The 20,666-nt window shown below is 37.6% G+C and overlaps 1 protein-coding gene across 4 annotated transcripts in view; it reads right to left on the bottom strand.

The window, feature by feature from the left end:
• Positions 1-20,666, bottom strand: part of ADAMTSL1 (ADAMTS like 1) — a 1,118,714-nt gene that overhangs the window by 433,293 nt on the left and 664,755 nt on the right. For all 4 annotated transcript variants that reach the window (XM_042244881.1, XM_042244882.1, XM_004004390.5 and 1 more), the window contains one exon: positions 9,602-9,729. In XM_042244881.1, the coding sequence (XP_042100815.1) occupies positions 9,602-9,729 (128 nt within the window). The remainder of the gene's footprint in view (positions 1-9,601; positions 9,730-20,666) is intronic.

The raw sequence follows: 20,666 nt of genomic DNA, 5'->3' as shown, positions 1-20,666 counted from the left end.
GGGCTTAGTTTGTTCTCCTTTTTCTAGTTCAGACCAATAGCAAACAAAAATGTTGAAGGAGTAATCTAAAACCTCATGACAAACAAAAGTCCAGGACCAAGCGGTTTCACAGGTGAATTCTAAAAAACATTTTACAAATAATTAATGCAATTTTTCTTAAATTCTTCAAAAAAAAACCCAGAAGGAATATTTTTGAACTCAAAACCTGAACAAGAAAAACAAAGCTGGAGGCATCACACTTCCTGGTTTCAAACTATATTACAAAGTTATAGTAATCAATACAGTATGGAACTGAAACAAAAACAGGCATATAGACCAATGGAACAGAATAAAGAGTCTGGAAACATACCTGTGCCTATACAGTCAACTAATCTTTGACAAGGTGCCAAGAACACAATGGGGAATAGGTAGTCTCTTCAATAAATAGTATTTATTTAAAGGGTATAACAGGAAAATTGGATAGCCATTTGCATGCGCCCTTATCTCATACCAAGTAATAAAAATTAACTCAAAAATCTATTTCATCTAAGAAAAATCTAAGTTTTTCATCTGAAAGACTTAAACATGTCTTTATTAAACTATAAAACTGCTAGAAGAAAACATAGAGAATAAAGCTTCTTGACACTGATATTAGCAACAATTAACTGATCATAACAGCAGATGCACAGGCAAACACTGACAAGTGAAGTTGCATCAAACTAAAGAGCTTCTATACAACAAAGGAAACAGTCAACAGAGTCAAAAGTCAACCTACCTAGTGGAAGAAAACATTTACAAACCAAATGTCTGATTAGGGGTTAATATCCAAAATATATTTAAAAACTCACATAACTCAAGAATTAAAAAAAAAAAAACCCAATTAAGAAAAATGGTCAAAGGACCTGGATAGACCTTTCTCAAAAAACAACAACAACAACAAAAAACAGACATACAAGTGAACAAAAGATGCATGAAGATACATTCATCATCACTAACTATCAGAGAAATGGAAATCAAAACCACAAGGGAACATCATTCACATCTGTTAGAAAGGTTATCATCAAAAAGATAAGTGGAAGAAGTTGCAGAGAAAAGGGAGCCTTATGCATTGCTGATGGAAATGTAAATTGGTGAAGGCATTATGAAAAACAGTACGAGGATTCCTTGTAAAATTAAACACAACTACCATAAGACCCAGCAATTTCATTATGGGGTATAAATCCAAAGGAAATGAAATCTGAATCTTGAATAGGCATATACTCATGTCCATTGTAGCATTATTCATAATATAGTTAAGATATGAAAACAAATTAGAAGGCCCTAGATGAATGAATAGGTAAAGAAAATGTGGTACGTACATACAATGGAATATTATTTAGTCTTAACAAAAATGGGGATCCTGCCATTTGTGACAGCACAGATGAATTGAAGGACATCATGCTGATTGAAAGAAGCCAGACACAGAAAGACAAATACCAAACGATTCTGCTTATATGTGGAATCTAAAATAGTAAAATTCATTGAAGCAGAGAGCAGAACAGTGGTTGCCAAGTGCAGTGGTGGGTGGGCAGGGGTGGGGTGAGATGGAGATGTTGGTGAAAGGGGATGAAGTTTCAGTTATGTAAGATGAATGAGTTTTGAAAATCTAAAGTACAGCATGATAATAATGATAGTTAAAAATGCTGTACTTTATACTTGAAATTTGCTAAGAACATAAATTTTAAATCTTCTCAACACACACACACTCTAAATACATAGAAGGGATGGATACACTACTTGGCTTGATTGTGGCGATCTTTTCATGATGTATTCATTTATCAAAACATCAAGGTGTACACCTTAAATGTACATTATTTTTAGGTATCAAGAATACCTCAATTAGTTAGCTTTTTTAAAAAAAGAAAACTGGGGAGAAATGAAAACTTCAGAAAATCTATTGAACTAACCAAATAAGGAATTTTTAAATAAACAGAAAAGGCCAGCCAAGAGTAACAGAGTCCCAGTATGGCTAGTAAAGGTTATGGACACCAAACATATTCCCAACCATCTTTCATTCCAACAAACAGGTTTATGGGACACACCAGGCATAAAGTGGCCCCAAACACTCAGTCATTGCCTTTAGTGTATTCTGCTCCTGAAAGGAGACCAGATCATGGAACAAAACATCCTTCTAAAATATATGACCTGGAATATTAGAAGTACTGGTAATACATTTAGACTAGGCTTTGACCCAAAAGTAAAAGGAAGGCAACCACAGACTCTCAAACATATATCCCCAAATGTGAAATCTCCTCAATATAAACGACGTGACTAGTCGGACTCATTCTGAATTTGTGTATCTTTCTGTTAAACAAACCTCAGACACGTCCAAGAAAAACAAGGCTGGTAACACACAACATTAGATGAAGAATAACAGATAAATCTTGCTTTGGGGCTCACTTGGGCTGAAAGTTTTAAAACCTCTTAAAACAAGTCTTGTGAACCTTAATTGGATGTTATGATAGAGATGAGGTTAAATTTTTAAAAGAGAAAATTTCTGTTTGAGAAGCCAAATCTTAACATTAAAATTACTCTTTTGGTATTATTATACATCAAATCTTAAAATTAAAAATGTCTTTTGGTACTTATCATTATAAAGTTTATAAATTATTTGCTAACTAAACCATCTATTCATGTAAGTATCAATATTATTATGGGAGAAAAACTGTGTTTGCAATTAAAAAGTCAGAGGAGTTAGCTTATTTTCCCTTAGCACGATTATTATGAAATGACAAGGTTGAATGATCTTCCTTATTCCCATGAGATAAGACTCCTTGGGGCTATTTATTTTAATTTTTCTATGTTTATATTGATAACATTCTAGCAGCCACATCCCTTTAGAATAATATCATAATCTTAATTTTTTAGGCACCTCTATGGTGTGATAATTTTATCTCTTGTTCATGTAATAATTTTGTTCAACTCAAAAAAAACTGTATTCAACTCAAGAATTCAATTCATGGACTTCCCTGGTGATTCAATGGTTAAGAATCCACCTTCCAATATAGACATGCAGGTTCTATCCCTGGTCCTAGTTGGGAAGTTAAGATCCCACATGCCCTGGAGCAACTAAGCCTGTGAGCCACAACTAGAAAGAGCCAGCATGCTATAACTAAGACCAACGCACCCAAAAATAAATAAATAAGTACTTAAAAAAAAGAATTCAATTTAAAATGTTTTAATTTAAAAAAATGTTTTCACTTAAAAAAATGTTTTCAACCTTTATAGGTATGCCTTTTGTTTGTTCCTTGGCCATGTATGAAGTTGACAAGTTTTTCATCTAATCAGTAGTTGGGATTTAATAAAGTACTCATACTCAATGTATTAATCTATTCTATTAATCTATTAATCCATAGTGTTAATTAGTCTGGAGATTGATTTGGCATTTCAGAAAGTAAAAAAGGTCATAAAAGACATTTAAATATTCTTCAGCCACCAATGCAAAGGTTGACACTATACTTAAAAAGTATCAGCTGACTAAATGCAGTCATAAATGAGCTACAATGAACACCTTTGACCTTGACCTTGACACAGACCTAATACAGTGATACGTGTGATGTCAGACACACTACTCTTTTTTAAAAATTTATTTATTTTAATTGGAGGCTAATTACTTTACAATATTGTGGTGGTTTTTGATGTACATTGACATGAATCAGCCACGGGTGTACATGTGTCCTCCCATCCCTAACACCTCTCCCTCCTCCCTCCCCATCCCATCTCTTTGGGTTGTCCCAGTGCACCAGCTTTGAGTGTCCTGTTTCATGCAGCGAACTTGGACTGGTCATATATTTCACATATGAGAATATACATGTTTCAATCCTGTTCTCTCAAATCATCCCACTGTTGCCTTCTCCCCCAGAATCCAAAAGTCTGTTCTTTATATCTGTGTCTCTTTTGCTGTCTTGCATAAAGGGTTATTACCATCTTTCTAAGTTTCATATATATGCATTAATATACTGTATTGGTGCTTTCTTCCTTTCAGAATAGGCTCCAGTTTCATCCACCTCATTAGAACTGACTCAAATGTGTTCTTTTTCATAGCTGAGTAATATTCCACTGTGTATATGTACCACAATTTTCTTATCCATTCATCTGCCGATGGACATCTAGGTTGCTTCCGTGTTCTAGCTATTGTAAACAGTTTTGCAATGAACATTGGGGTACATGCAGACACACTATTCTTAAGGGCCTTATGCATCTGGAATTCCTTTTGGGCAAAGTTAAATGACCTGGCTGAAGACAAACTTAGAGCTCTCAGAAACAGATCTTTAGTACCAAAGTGTTAAAAATATGGTCAAGTAATTCAGGTTGAAGGATTGTTTCCACTAAACTAAACATAATACTAGGTCATTCAGAAAAGTGAATTTGCTAGAAATACTATTTCAGAATATTACATGGGAGAGGTAGAGAACTGCGGAGAGAAGAAGCAGCTTTTTGAGGTAGTTAGTACATTGTTTAATTTTGCAAAAAAACAAATGACCATCATAAAGTACAAGTAAGTAGACTTTGTTTTCTAATTTAAAAAATAAAAGCAGACATTATATACTACTTGGCAATTTGCAACAATTGCATTATTAGAGAAAGCCAATGAAACCTAAACGAATCTTATAGAAACTAGCAAAACTTAGACAAAAACTTACACAGGGCCTTCTTTCATTGCTCAAACCAAAGTTATAGCAAAATGCAATAATAAATGCTCCAATATCAGAAACTGGGAAAATCAAGCACTGATTCTTTTCTGTGAGCACAGAGAAAAGACAGGGGAGAAACTAAGCACATGATTCTGCTCACTATCTCTCTGGGTCAGGGCTGCTTTCCCAGCCTTAAGCACTGCCAGTTGAGAATGAAGGGTTTTATATGTAATGCTTGTTTATAATTTCATTGTGGTTTTTTTTTTTTCCGTTGATTTTTTTTTTTTTTTCAAAAGATCGCTCTGAGAAGATGTTCTACACTCAAGGGGTTAACCAAGCCTCCTCCAAGCTCCTAGTCCATCAGGGAACATAGTACTTAACTCCAGAAGGAGAGTCATCATCTATTCCATAAAATACGTTTTCACTTCCTTTACAGTTTTATAATATTGGGAATAGAATAATTATTTTCTGATAGATTTAAAGCTATTAATATCAGACATTAATGTGAACAATGACATCATATCACTAGGACTGGAAAATTAGCCTGGCAGATTAATGCAGCAAGGGATGGAAGTTACTTGGGGTGAACTGGAATGCTGACCATTTCACTACAACACACATTCTAGTTACCTGCTGGGCCTGTAAGGACATATACATTCATAACGTCTGATCTTTCCCAAGAGTTAATAAGGTGACTGAATTGAACTTGGATGTATAAATATGGAGTGGAGAGATGAGAGAAAACCCAGTAAGTCCGTTAACCGTTAAAAATGAATTGCCGTTCATCGCAGCACTGTTTATGATAGCCAGGACGTGGAAACAACCTAGATGTCCATCAGCAGATGAATGGATAAGAAAGCTGTGGTACATATACACAATGGAGTATTACTCAGCCGTTAAAAAGAATACATTTGAATCAGTTCTGATGAGATGGATGAAACTGGAGCTGATTATACAGAGTGAAGTAAGCCAGAAAGAAAAACACCAATACAGTATACTAACACATATATATGGAATTTAGAAAGATGGCAATGACGACCCTGTATGCAAGATAGAAAAAAAGACACAGATGTGTATAACGGACTTTTGGACTCAGAGGGAGAGGGAGAGGGTGGGATGATTTGGGAGAATGGCACTGTAACATGTATACTATCATGTAAGAATCGAATCGCCAGTCTATGTCCGACGCAGGATACAGCATGCTTGGGGCTGGTGCACGGGGATGACCCAGAGAAATGTTATGGGGAGGGAGGTGGGAGCGGGGTTCATGTTTGGGAACGCATGTACACCCGTGGTGGATTCATGTCAATGTATGGCAAAACCAATACAGTATTGTAAAGTAAAATAAAGTAGAAATAAAAATAAAAATAAAAAATGAATTGCTACATTCTTAGATATACCCATCATGTAAAATTAGACATTTAATTTTCAAATACATGAGTTGTTTAAAGTATCTTTGATATTAATTTTTTATTTGATATTAATTTCTCATTTAAGTGCTTTCTTTGCTACAATCACTCTTTCAGTCTTTTATTGAATTCAGAATTTTATTGAATGGGCTTCCCTGGTGGCTCAGATGGTAAAGAATCTGCCTGTAATACAGGAGACCCAGGTTTGATCCATGGGCCAGGACGATTCCCTGGGGAAAGGAATGGTTACCCACTCCAGCAGTCTTTCCTGGAGAATTCCATGGATAGAGGAGCCTGGTGGGCTACAGTCCATGGGGTCACAAAGAGTGACTGAGAGACTAACACTAAATGTATATCACTAAAATAACTTTACTGAGACTTTCAATGCCTAAGTCAAAGATCTCTCTTGGTAAATGTCACATTCCACTTGAAAATATGTGGGTTATTTTCAAATATCTTGATATTAATTTCTAACATAATTCTACAGTGATAAGAGAACAGACTCTGTATGATTTCATTTCTAGACCATTAAATTTTTGCACTTTGTTTTATGTCCCTGGAAATATTCCAGAGTCTCCTAGTTTACAATCTATGGGAACTTGAATAGAATTTGTATTCTACTGTTGTGTGAAACTGTATAAATCTTAATTATGTTGAATTGGTTCATGGTGCTTTTCAGGTCTACTGTATCTTTCTACTTTTCTATATATTCATTTTATTAAATTTTGAGAGTTTGATACTGAAACACCAACTAAAAATCTTAATTTATCTACTTAAACAATAACTGTTATAGTGGAACTATATGTAACTTGGTTCTGTATTTTCAAAGTCTCCTGTAAATGTGTTATAATACTTTCATAATTAAAAAAATATGTAAATGAATTTCCACAAAAGACCATCTATGGTAGACTACAAAATTGGTCCCAATTCTTTACCAACCTGGCGTCAAATGCCTTTCCTTGTAACATTTTTGCTCTCCCACACTGACTTTGAACTTGGCCAGGTAATTTACTTTGGCCAATGTACATCTTCAGAAAAAATGTGCAGAGCTATTTATCTGTGTGCACATACGGTAGGACACCATTCTTCAATAGGGCTTGTGTTGTGAAGTGACTTTATACTGAACTATACTGACTCTCATGCGAAGAGTTGACTCATTGGAAAAGACTCTGATGCTGGGAGGGATTGGGGGCAGGAGGAGAAGGGGATGACAGAGGATGAGATGGCTGGATGGCATCACTGACTCGATGGATGTGAGTCTGAGTGAACTCCGGGAGTTGGTGATGGACAGGGAGGCCTGGCGTGCTGCGATTCATGGGGTCGCAAAGAGTCGGACACGACTGAGCGCCTGAACTGAACTGAACTGATACTGACTCTGATTCTCTTGAGAAAAACAACACATGGGGTGATTCAGCCCTGCAGTCCATTTTTTCCCTATTTCTTTATATTCCTACCAGATTTGGAAATGCCATTTGTTTGAAATCTTTTTTCTTTTTAAAATTCCTAAAGAATAGGTGGTTCACTCTTCTCCCTATTTTTTATTATTTCCCATCTACTGCAGTATGGGTTTATTCAACACATTTTTTAAAATATTTGAAAGTCAAATAGGACATATATATGTTTATAAATTTTAGAATTTTCATTCTGCTTTTTCAGTTCATTATAAGTAGACAACAACCAATATTTTTCATAGTACCTTTAAAAAAAAAAAAGTGGTCACATCCTTTCTCTTTAAGAAGTTTTTTTTTTTTTTTTTTTAAACTGGAGTACTTTGCAAAATGTTGTGCTAGTTTCTGCTTTACAATGAAGTATCTTAATAAAATCTTAATGACTGGGGTTTTAATATACTAGGTGACAAACATGGTAGTTTTGAATTTCACAGGACACCCATGTTTGATGATTTGCCAAATGACAGACTTTTGCTTGTGGTTCTAATTCATTCCTGAAGCTGTTTCTCAGTCTCTCCCTCAGTACGAGATGCTTACAATGTAACATTTACAATACTGAGCCAATATGAAATTTCCCATACATTTCATACCAGCTTTGTGAAACACATGTTTTGGCTCATCCCTACAGAATATTTCAGCATGCTAATTTGGGCAAACTATATAATAGGAATATTCCAAATTTGTACCTTTTGGCTTTACTGTGTACATTTATTTTCAGTTATGTCTCACAGTCCACCATGAAGCAACATGTAGTAAGGATTTACAAAGTTTTGATATTCAAGATTAAGAGAATAGGTGAATTCATAAGGATGAAAGATCTATTCTTTCTATTTAGCTCACAGATCTGGTTTGATATGAAGCTGGCCTCCAAAAGAAGACAGACAAACTTACTAGTTGTTGTAACCAACAGGCTCATCTTCAGGGTAGACCCAAATACTAGAATGGCTAAATACTAGAACTGATCTGGTAACTTTCAAGATATGGCTTTTAGTCATGTTTCCCAGAGTATGTTATTTACACTGGGGGGGCTCTGTGGAACCAAAATGATCTCTAGTTATCAATGGATCCAGTGAGGAAACATCTATCGAGCTTTCACTATCTCTCAAATTCTGTACAGACCTGGAGGATATGGAAAAAAGTAAGACTTGGACCCTGATTTCAAAAAAATTCTCACTCTAATTAGAATAAATTTATGTTTTCCTGAAACTACATCTCATCACTTTCTGTCGCTTATGAAAAGTCTAGAAAAATCAGCAGATGCATAGTTTGCCCTTCCTCTGTTTCACATATTATAATATAGAATAATTTTGATCAAACCTCTTCCTTGCCATATATAATACTTTTCACTGACAAATAAAATCTTTTATTAAAAATATTACCATAGTACTTTGTATTTTATAGTTTGGAGAAAAATCTAATCATAGACCACACAGCTCAAGAAGTTTTGACTTATCATTATTCTAAGTAAAGACTTTCCAGTCCTTTCAAGCCTTTTCCGTTCAGCTTAGGAACTGTGAGCCACTCTTACTTCCCCTTTCATCATCGCTCCCACTATTCACATCCCAACCTCCACAGCAGTTTCTATTCTTTCAAATTTTCTTACATGCACAACTCATCATTCAGGAAACTGAATGACTCTGGGGAACTTCTGATCATTAAAACATCTAAAAAATCATATAACCTTCATTTTCAAACTACTGGTAACATTAGAATAACATAATAGGCTATTCACACTAATATTTTTGTTTTTAGTCACCACAGTTGTTAAGACGGTACCAAAAGTATAATAAATTATGGAGCTATAGATACTACCTCCATTTATGAGAATTCATTTCTAATATATTTTCCTTCCAGTTCTAACATGAAAACATAAGAAAATTTGCTTGGTAAATGAGATAAATTCTACATAGCTTATCACATAAGGGCATCTAAATACCTAGCAGGAGATGGTCATATTCAATTCTTTGGGCCTGCCTTTCATTCCTTCACTCCGGACTTGCGCGCAACAAAATGCTACGCTTTCCCCGCAAAGTACGGCTCCAGCCTGCTCCCTTGGCGTCTTGTAAGGGAAGCCTGTGCGTTCAGGACTTACTTGCTGCTGAGGCAGCGTCTCAGCGAGTAGGAGGCCCCTCCGCCGCAGGTGCGTGAGCACTCGCTCCACGGGCCCCAGGCGTCCCATAGGCCATCGCGGTCCTCCTCAGAGCGTGCGGTCCTGGAGCTCTGTGAGGAACGAGAGCATGATCAGTATGAGTCCTCAGCGACCCTGGAAACGTGTGTCCTAAACCGCGGGTGGTCTAGAGTGTCTGTACATGATGGCCTTGTTGAGGACGAAGCGGAGCTCAGCTTCTCAGATTCTTTTCAATTTAATAATATACATATGTTTAGGCGGAGGAATATTTGAGTACATATGTTTAGGCGGAGGAATATTTGAGTACATATGTTTAGGCGGAGGAATATTTGAGTACATATGTTTAGGCGGAGGAATATTTGAGTGCAAGGACCCCAGGCTGTGACTGAAAAAGACAAGGGCCTGCATTAATGGGAGTGAATGGGAAAAGGCGGCCAGACATAGCAGTTTGGGTCAGAGGAAGGTAAACTGCACTGAAGTCAAAAGTTTCATGAGGCCTCTCTTTGCTTCTCTGTAAAGAGAGAAGCCGCACTCAAGAGATGTTTCTGCTTTTAGAAAACGGACATGTGCATACCATCACAGCTTTCCAAAATTTAATGTTTTATACAATGGACTTTTTTTTAAATGAAGCAGCATCATTCTTGGTTTTTAGATTTGTCAATGAGAATAACTGTATGAATTAACTTTAGTAATACAAGGACTAGACAGACAGATTTGCTTGTTATTGACAGACTTCCTAGTGAAATCTGCATTTACTCTAAGGAAAGCTGTATGTGTAGGTGTCCATGTAGTGCTTCACATTTCTTAGGAGAGTCAAAGAGAAAACTGGTGCCAGTCTTATAATAGTTAATAGAACAGATTTCGGAGTTAGACACTGCTTGGGTTTGGATATGGATTCTGTTTTTTAACTAATTATGTGTTTGTGCATAAGTAATTTCCCACCTCTCTACATTTCAATTTTCCTTTCTATAAAATGGGGATAATATAACCATGCCACAACATCCACGTGTGTCCCTGTGCACATGCACGTGCACGCGTGCAAACACACACACACATACTGTAAAAAGACTAATTATATAAACTAAGGGCAAATTTCAGAGTAAATCACCAATAAATATTACTGATTATTGTTATTATAAATTGAGAACATGTCTTTATGTATGTTCACAGTTGTATTAGTCTGTTCATGCTGCCATAACAAATTATAAGACTAGGTGTCTTAACAGAAATCCATTTTTTCACAATTCTGGAATCAAAGTCCAAGACCAGGATGCCAGCATGATTGGCTCCCAGTGAAGACTTTCCCCTTAGATTGCAGATGGCTGCCTGTTTACCATGTGGTCATATGACCTCCACTTTCTGTGAGTAAGAGAGGGAGAGTGAGCTCCCTGGTGTCTCTTGTTAGTAGTGCATTAATCACATCATGAGGCCCCCACCCTTACAACCTCATCTAAACTAATTCTCTCCTAAAGGCTCTGTCTTCAAGTAGCATCACATTGAACATGAGGGTTTCAACATTTGAATTTGGAGAGGACATATCTCAGTCCATATCAAGAGTTCTGCAAATAGCTAGTGGAAACTGTGGCCAAGTTACTTTACTGAATAAACCAGGTGATATCCATATATTAAAGGGGGTATCATTTCATGTCAAAGGCATACACATAACAAATATTAAAATTTCAGAACTATATTTGGAAAAAGCAATTTGTAAAGAAAATGTGTGTGATAGGCAAATGATGGTTTCACATTCACTTTTTTCCCTCCGAGAAGACAGCATAAGCAGAAAAAGCATGGAATACAAAGGCAACAGGAGGGCAACCTTTTACAAAGCATTGTGAGAACCTGAGATGATGCAAGTAAAGTGACCAGCCCAGAGTATGCTGAATAAATGCTAGCTCTTATTATTTTTATTTTTAAAGACTTCCTCACCCCCTATCTAGTTATACTCAAGGCTGCTGCTGCTGCTAAGTCGCTTCAGTTGTGTCCGACTCTGTGCGACCCCATAGACGGCAGCCCACCAGGCTATATCACCCAATTAGGAGGAGTCCCTGAAAAGGAAAAGAACATTGTATCACCTCTAGAATAGAAAACTATTTATTTTGAAGTAATGGGATTCTTTACAAACATGTTGCTATGGGACTAATTTTTCAAACTGACTACTCCTTGGAACTTTTACAACCTGTACAAATGAAGTCACAAACTTGGCCTTAGAGTATTATAGCAAGGAATGTCTAACTGGTACATATTGTATTTACATTCCTGAATCATTTGAAATAAGTAGTGGGATAGATAATGGTTAAAAGCAGAGACCTAGACCAACTTGGGCTTCCCTGGTGGCTGAGTGGTAAAGAATGCACCTCACAATGTAGGACACATGGTTTGATCCCTGAGTTGGGAAGGTCCCCTGGAGAAGGAAATAGCAACCTACTCCAGTATTCTTGCCTGGGAAATCACATGGACAGAGGAGTCTGGCAAGCAATAGTCCATGGGGTCACAAAAGAACTGGACATGACTTGGCGACTAAACAACAACAAAGACCTACTTAGCCTACAGTGGAATATTGGCTCCAGAGCCTCCCAGCTGTGATTTACTTATGCTTCAATTTTCTTATCATAGGTTGGGAAGAATAAAGCTATACATATTCCTGAGATATCGTGATGATTAGAATATTTAGTAGATAAAAAGCACACAAGGCAGGAACAACCCAAATGTCCATGGGCAGATGAATGGATAAACAAAACGTGCTGTATTCATAAAATGGAATATTATTCAGCCTTACAATATGACCCAGCCATACCAATAGTGGACACATACCCTGAGAAAACCATAATTCAAAAAGACACCATGCACTTCGATATTCACTGCAGCATTATTTACAATAACCAGGACATGGAAGCAACCTAAATGTCCATCAACAGGTGAATGGATAAAGAGTGCTACATATATGCAATGGAATATTACTCATACATAAAGAGGAACAATATTGGGTCATTTGTAATGATGTGGATGGACCTATAATCTGTTATACCAAGTGAAGGAAGTCAGAAAGAGAAAATGAAATATCATATATTAATGCATATATGTGGATTTAGAAAAATGGTACAGATGAACCCTTTTTCAGGGCAGCAATAGAGACACAGGCATAGAGAACAGATGGGTAGACACGGAGTGAAGGTGGTGGAATGAATTCGGAGACTGGAATTGACATATGTGTGCTTCCGTGTGTAAAACAGATAGCTAGTGGGATCCTGCTGATTAGTGCAGGGAGCTTGCAGTTCAGTGCTCTGAGGTGACCTAGAGGGGTGGAGGTCCAAGAGGGAGAGAATATAGGTATACACACAGCTAATTCACTTTTTTGTACAGAGAAAACTAATACAACAATGTAAAGCAAATATATCCAAAAAAATAATAATACTTTTTTAAAAGGCAGGAAATTCTGAAACATGCTATGCCATGGATAAATGAGGAAATTATGCTAAATGAAATAAGCTAGATATGAAAGTATGACTGTTACAGGAATTCACTTACAGGAGGTACGTAGAGTAGTCAAATTAATAGAGACAGAAAGTCAAATGGTCATTCCTAGGGACTGAAGGTAGGGAGAAAATGGGGAGTTATTGTTTAACAGAGTTTCAATTTGAGAAGATGAAAATAATTCTGGAATTAGATGGTAGTGATAGCCCCACATAACAATGTGAATGTACTTAGTGCCATTGAACTATACACTTAAAAATGAGTAAGACAGTATATTTTATGTTATGTATGCTGTATCACAATAAAAATAAACATATATGCACATTTTTAAAAACTCATAAGCTCCAAATAATATACTATATAACCATTTGATACCATTATTATTGATCTAATATTATTATTATCATTTATACACACATATCAGATCTAAAAGGTACACTGAGAAGGTAACAATGCTTTTTTCTTTTTCTGCTGAGCTTAGTTGAGACACTGCACTCTATAAGTTTCATCTTTCTTAAAACTTCTACTTTCCCACAGCAAAACCTTTCAGTCACCTGCCACATGACACTGACCTGGTGATATGATCTGCCAGGAGTTTGAGGTTCCTATAAAATGCAGCACAGAATGTGAAAGAGAAACCCATTGATTACCCTCAAATCTGTCCTTTCTAAAGTATTTACTGAGCTCCAAAGCCTGTGTTTTAGGGTTAATAAAACCAAACTCTAATCACAGCCATATAGGATATTCCTTTTCCAAGCTTAATTACCTAGTGAGAGAGAAAAGACACTTTGTCCTTGAAATATACAGTCTCTTGCTCATCCAGTAAGTTCGTTCCTCAGATTTGTAAAAAGCTTTTGTGCACCTCCTAACTCCATTTTTGTTTGCTCTGTGTGGTTGGAAGATGGTTCTGTTGAGAGCATATTTGACTGATACAGCAATTACTTATGTGGCACACGTGCATTGTACAATGCATTTTCCTTTATTTTATTAAAATTCAATCTGAGATGAAAACCAGTGTCACAAATGCTAGCATAGCATGCATGAAGTAATTAAAATAAGCAAAATGAGTGGTTACAAATCATGACACCAGCCAGTTACTACAACTGAAAAAAAAACTCACACACAGTATTCACATGTGAACTCTTCTTTCATGTGAGGTAAGAACACATGAATGCCAAACCTGGAGTCATTCCTCCCTGGTGGCTCTCTGGATAAGATATTTAGAAAACACTGTCTGGTTGAAATCTGGCTTTTCTAGAGAAGGAAGCTGTTTCAGACTCTGCGCTAAAGTTGCTTGATAGTTTTCATGTGCCTGGTAGGGAAATTAAAATGGAGGAAGTCTTGTTCAGCTTTCAGAAGCAGGAGAGCAGGCCTCTTACCTGCTTCTGACCTGGACACTGCCCAGATACCCTGCCTGCCTGCAAGCACAGCAAGTAAGATGGCATTTTAGATAAAAAAGAGAATGGGTCTTGGAATTCTTGAGCCCCTGGAGGTCTGGCTAACCCCTTAAGATCTAATGAAATCCTATGACTCACAAGGTGAAACAAACAGCATTGTAAAAGTTAAAAAAAAAAAAACAAAAAAACAACAAACAGAGCTGCATTTCAGCACACAAACTAATAATGATAGTATCAGTTTGTGGCCTGGGATTATAAGTGGGAGTCCCCAAAACTGCAATTTGAAATTTCACCCATGGAGCGGATGCACTACCCAGGACCTTTTTCCAGTTAGGACTCCAGATTGCTGTTAACGAGGGACTTCCCAGCACTGTTTACATATGGATGTTGGTCAGCCCAATTTGGTGATGCATGTGCTGTTACTTTTTTCCACTGTTTCTATTTCTCTTCTTTTAATGACTGCATATTGAAAATAAGTCAAATAATCCTATTAAATATTGAAACTGTTGTGTGTGACAAGTGGTTTCTTTCGTTAGTAAATTTTTTGAACCTAAAGCCAAAGTAAAACTTACAGCAAAACATAAATTGGCACACTGAGCAGGGTTCAGGAAACAAAATGTCACTCTTTAAAAAGAAAGAGGTTAAGACTAATTACGTTTTTATTCCCAGATATGAAGATTTGCCTTACTGCTCATTAACTACTGAATGGAGCATATCCACTGGATTGTGTGAAAATTAGGATCCCAAATTAAAGTGGGCCAAAGCTTTTGATGCTAGTAAATGTTTGCAGCTCATGCCAAATGACAAAGAATAAGAATGTATACCGTGCAGGGTCAGAGAGGCTAGATCCTCCTCTTTGTCTACCGTAAGGTGCATACGGCAATAGCAGAAGGGAAGCCAGAATTAGAGAAAGACATATGTGATGTGCAAGGATGATTGTCCATGTTACAATGTCAAAATTATATTTTAGCTGACCAAGTCTCTACTTTCCAGTCGGTAGCCAAAAAAGCTTCTGTGGAGGTTGCACAAGCTAAATTATCGGCAGCAATGTGGCACGGCAAAGTTAACAAAAAGAAAGTTCATCTGACAAAAGCTAAAGCAGGGGTAGACTTGGTCCCCAACGCTTGGGATGGGGATATGTGGAACGACAGTTCAAACACAGAAGCAGATGATAATGCAGACTAGATGCACAACCTAGCTCTGTGCAAGTCAAGAGGGAATAGAAACACATATGCTCAGCCAGCATGGCATTGGAAAAAGGAAACGCATGCCTGGGGGAATACCATAAGGAAGGGTACCCTTGAGGATTACACAAAATTAATGACATTTTGGGCCCATTTACTGAGAGGTCTGGATCGCCCTTATTTCTTGAGTACTGTGCATATATGACACTGAGGTAGCTGGAATTCTCATAGATGAGGATAACACAAATAAATCTGGTACATCCACAATGATTCTTTTGTGCAACAAGCTTTTAGAAATAAAAGTCAAAGTCCAGAGACTCAAATCTACTAGAAGTGGTGGCTGAAGGCTGCGTTAAGATATAACCTTTAGAATCTACATGACCTGGGAGTGAATGTTCTTGGTATTCTTTAAAGGACTGTGTTCAGAGACTAAAGGAGGAGGCTATGAAATGTGGAGCATGAAGATGAGATGTCACAAATGCCTTTAACAGTACAAACAAGAAAGATCTTTAAAACAGCCACTCCCAGCTACAAGCTTATCATTTTAACCCTTTCGTTAAATGAGATGGACACTCCCATTAAGGAAGTAATTAATAAAGTTCAGCAGCTAGGTGACTTAGGAGAGCTGAATTTCCAAAAGACAGAGGATAGATAACTGAATAAAAGCAATAACAGGGTATCTAAAAAGGAGATGGGATTTCCTTAAAGAGGGAGGTCCTAGAGAGAAAAATGATGGAGTAACTATTACAAAATTATGGGAAATGTACTGTAGGGAGGGATTAGATTTAAGAAAGGTTTCCCAGGACACTGTTATGGATAAGGAACAGGAGGAAGGACAAAGGGGACCAAAAGGAAATAATACATTTAGGATGAAGGTGGTGAAGATGAATCTAAGTACTCAGATTTTTCCCCTAATCCAATTTATCCTTGGAAGGATTGGGGGAAAAATAAAATTAAACAATGACTTGTGGCCAAGCTCTGGTAAACTGTTGGGGTAGAAAAGATATGTGGCCTCATGTTAAAGTAATGATTTTTTTTTAAAGAGCTCACAAATGACTGAGGGTATTAACTGATACTGGAGTAAAGGCCTCATTAATATGGAATTCAAAGGATTTTAAAGAACAGAAAATGATAGGAACTGGCCTTGGAGGTAAACAGATAGAAACTATACGAACTAAAATTTGATTTAAAAATAGGGCAATTACCTCAAAGAATTTATTCAGTAATGATCATTCCTATTTCAGAAGATATAATTATGATTGACAACTTGGTTGGCAGGACTCTACACATGGACATCACCAGATGGTCAACACCGAAATAAGATTGATTATATTCTCTGCAGTCAAAGATGGAGAAGCTCTATACAGTCAACAAAAACAAGACCAGGAGCTGACTGTGGCTCAGATCATGCACTCCTTATTTCCAAATTCAGACTTAAATTGAAGAAAGTAGGGAAAACCACTAGCCCATTCAGGTATGACCTAAATCAAATCCTTTACGATTACACAATGGAAGTGAGAAATAGATTTAGGGGACTAGATCTAATAGACAGAATGCCTGATGACCTATGGACAGAGGTTTGTGACATTGTACATGAGACAGGGATCAAGACCATCCCCAAGAAAACGAAATGCAAAAAAGCAAAATGGTTGTCTGAGGAGGCCTTCCAAATATCTGTGAAAAGAAGAGAAGCAAAAAGCAAATGAGAAAAGGAGAGATATACCCATTTGAATACAGAGTTCCAAAGAATAGCAAGGAGAGATAGGAAAGCATTCCTCAGCGATCAATGCAAAGAAATAGAGGAAAAGAACAGAATGGGAAAAACTAGAGATCGCTTCAAAAAATTTAGAGATACCAAGGGATCATTTCATGCAAAGATGAGCTCAATAAAGGACAGAAATGGTATGGACCTAACAGAAGCAGAAGATATTAAGAAGAGGTGGCAAGAATACACAGCAGAACTATATAAAAGAGATCTTCATGACCCAGATAATCATGATGGTGTGATCACTCACCTAGACCAGAAATCCTGGAACATGAAGTCAAGTGGGCCTTAGGAAGCATCACTACGAACAAAACTAGTGGAGGTGATGGAATTCCAGTTGAGCTGTTTCAAATCCTAAAACATGATGCTGTGCAAGTGCTACACTTAATATGCCAGCAAACTTGGAAAACTCAGCAGTGGCCACAGGAAAGGGTCCGTTTCATTCCAATCCAAAATAAAGGCAATGCCAGAGAATGCTCAAACTACCACACATTTGCACTCATCTCACATGCTAGTAAAGTATGCTCAAAATCCTCCAAGCCAGGCTTCAACAATACATGAACCGTGAACTTCCAGACGTTCAAACTCATTTTACAAAGGCAGAGAAACCAGAGATCAAATTGCCAACATCCACTGGATCATGGAAAAAGCAGGAGAGTCCCAGAAAAACATCTATTTCTGCTTTACTGACTATGCCAAAGCCTTTGACTGTGTAGATCACAACAAACTGTGGAAAATTCTGAAAGAGATGGGAATACCAGATCACCTGACCTGCCTCTTGAGAAATCTGTATGCAGGCCAGGAAGCAACAGTTAGAACTGGACATGGAACAACAGACTGGTTCCAAATAGGAAAGGGAGTACGTCAAGGCTGTATATTGTCACCCTACTTATTTAACCTATATGCAGAGTACATCATGCGAAATGCCAGGCTGGATGAAGCACAAGCTGGAGTCAAGATTGCCGGGAGAAATATCAATAACCTTAGATATGCAGAGGACACCACCCTTATGGCAGAAAGTGAAGAACTAAAGGGCCTCTTGGTGAAAGTGAAAGAAGAGAGTGAAAAAGTTGGCTTCAAACTCAACATTCAGAATACGAAGATCATGGCATCCAGTTCCATCACTTTATGGCAAATAGTTGGGGAAACAGTTGAAACAGTGGCTGACTTATTTTGGGGGGCTTCAAAATCACTGCAATGGTGATTTCAGCCATGAAATTAAAAGACGCTTACTCCTTGGAAGGAAAGTTATGACCAACCTAGACAGCATACTAAAAAGCAGAGACAATACTTTGCCAACAAAGGTCCATCTAGTCAAGGCCATGGTTTTTCCAGTAGTCATATATGGATGTGAGAGTTGGACTATAAAGAAAGCTGAGTGCCGAAGAATTGGTGCTTTTGAATTGTGGTGTTGGAGAAGACTCTCGAGAGTCCCTTGGACTGCAAGGAGATCCAACCAGTCCATCCTAAAGGAGACCAGTACTGAATATTCATTGGAGGGACTGATGTTGAAGCTGAAACTCCAATACTTTGACTACCTGATGCGAAGAACTGACTCATTTGAAAAGACTCTGATGCTGGAAAAGAATGAAGGCAGGATGAGAAGGGGATGACAGAGGATGAGATGATTAGATGGCATCTCTGACTCAATGGAGATCAGTTTGAGTAAACAGGAGTTAGTGATGGACAGGGAGGCCTGGTGTGTTGCAGTCCATGGGGTTGCAAGGAGCAACTGAACTGAGCTGAACTGGTGTCTACTGAATGGAATAACCCTGCATGGCCAGTAAAGAAAAGCCATGGCTCTTGGAGAATGTAGATTACCAGGAACTAAACAAAGTAACTCCACCTCTGACCGCTGCAGTCCTTGATATTATAACTTAAATAGAATGCATACAGAGCAATCTGGGGTAATGGTATGCAGTAAATGACCTGGCCAATGTTTTTTTTAATATACTCACAAAAGAACAATTATGGCATCAATTTGCTTTCTCATGACAAGGGTAACAATATACCTTTATTTGCTTGCCACAAGGTTATGTGCACAGCCCTATTGTTTGTCACCAACTTGTAACTGAGCATTTAGATCACCTAACAATATCTGATGACATACAAATATCTCATTATATCAATGATATTATGATACAAGACCAACTAAAGAAAAAGTGCTAAAAACCCTAAGCCAACATGTGTTAATATCTTAAAAAACAAAGGATGAAAGATTAATCCTAAAATTCAGAGACTTGCCCAGCTTTTTTGGAATACAATGGGCTAAAGGACATAGAAAAGTTTTACCTAAGACTAAACAAAAGATGGCACCCCACTCCAGTACTCTTGTCTGGAAAATCCCATGGATGGAGAAGGCTGGCAGGCTGCAGTCCAGGGGGTCACGTAGAGTTGGACATGACTGAGCAAATTCACTTTCACTTTTCACTTTCATGCATTGGAGAAGGAAATGGCAACCCACTCCAGTGTTCTTGCCTGGAGAATTCCAGGGATGGCGTAGCCTGGTGGGCTGCTATCTATGGGGTCGCACAGAGTTGGACACGACTGAAGTGACTTAGCAGCAGCAGCAGCAGCAGCAAACAAAAGATATGAATATAAAACTCTCCAGGAAAAAGGAAGACTCAGGAATTCATTAGGGCTCTTTGGTTTCTGACAATAGCATACTCCACCTTTGGGCCAGATATTGAGTCCACTTTATAAAATAACTAGGAAGAAATATGACTTTCAATAGGCTTATGAGCAACAACAGGCTTCTGATGCTATTAAATGTGTAATATAGCATGCTTTAGACCTATGCCAGTACAACCCAGTGACATAGAATGTGTTTATACACACATTCTATGTGTGTATAAGTGATTTGTGTTTATAAGTGATTTGTATGCTAATTGGAGCTTGTGGCAAAAACAGCAAGGCAAAGAATGCCTTTGAGCTTCCAGAGTAGTAAATTTCCAAAGGCTGGGAGCAATTACACTACCTTTGAAAAACAGTTATTGGCTTGTTATTGGGCTTTGATTGACACAGAACAACTGACTGTAGATCATACCCTAGTATTGAAACCTCAAGTGCCAATCATGCAGTGGGTACAAAGTTTGCCCAAAACCCAGGACTGGACAAGCCCAGGAGTCCAGCATAATAAAACGGAAATGATATGTTCAAGACCAAGCCAAACCTGGGCCACGTGGGGTCGCTGCCTTACATGAAAGGAT

This window comes from Ovis aries, chromosome 2, assembly GCF_016772045.2.
Source record: "Ovis aries strain OAR_USU_Benz2616 breed Rambouillet chromosome 2, ARS-UI_Ramb_v3.0, whole genome shotgun sequence".
Taxonomy (NCBI): Eukaryota; Metazoa; Chordata; class Mammalia; order Artiodactyla; family Bovidae; genus Ovis; species Ovis aries.
The sequence above is the reverse complement of the archived record's forward strand: the minus strand, read 5'-3'. Positions and strand labels throughout refer to the sequence as shown.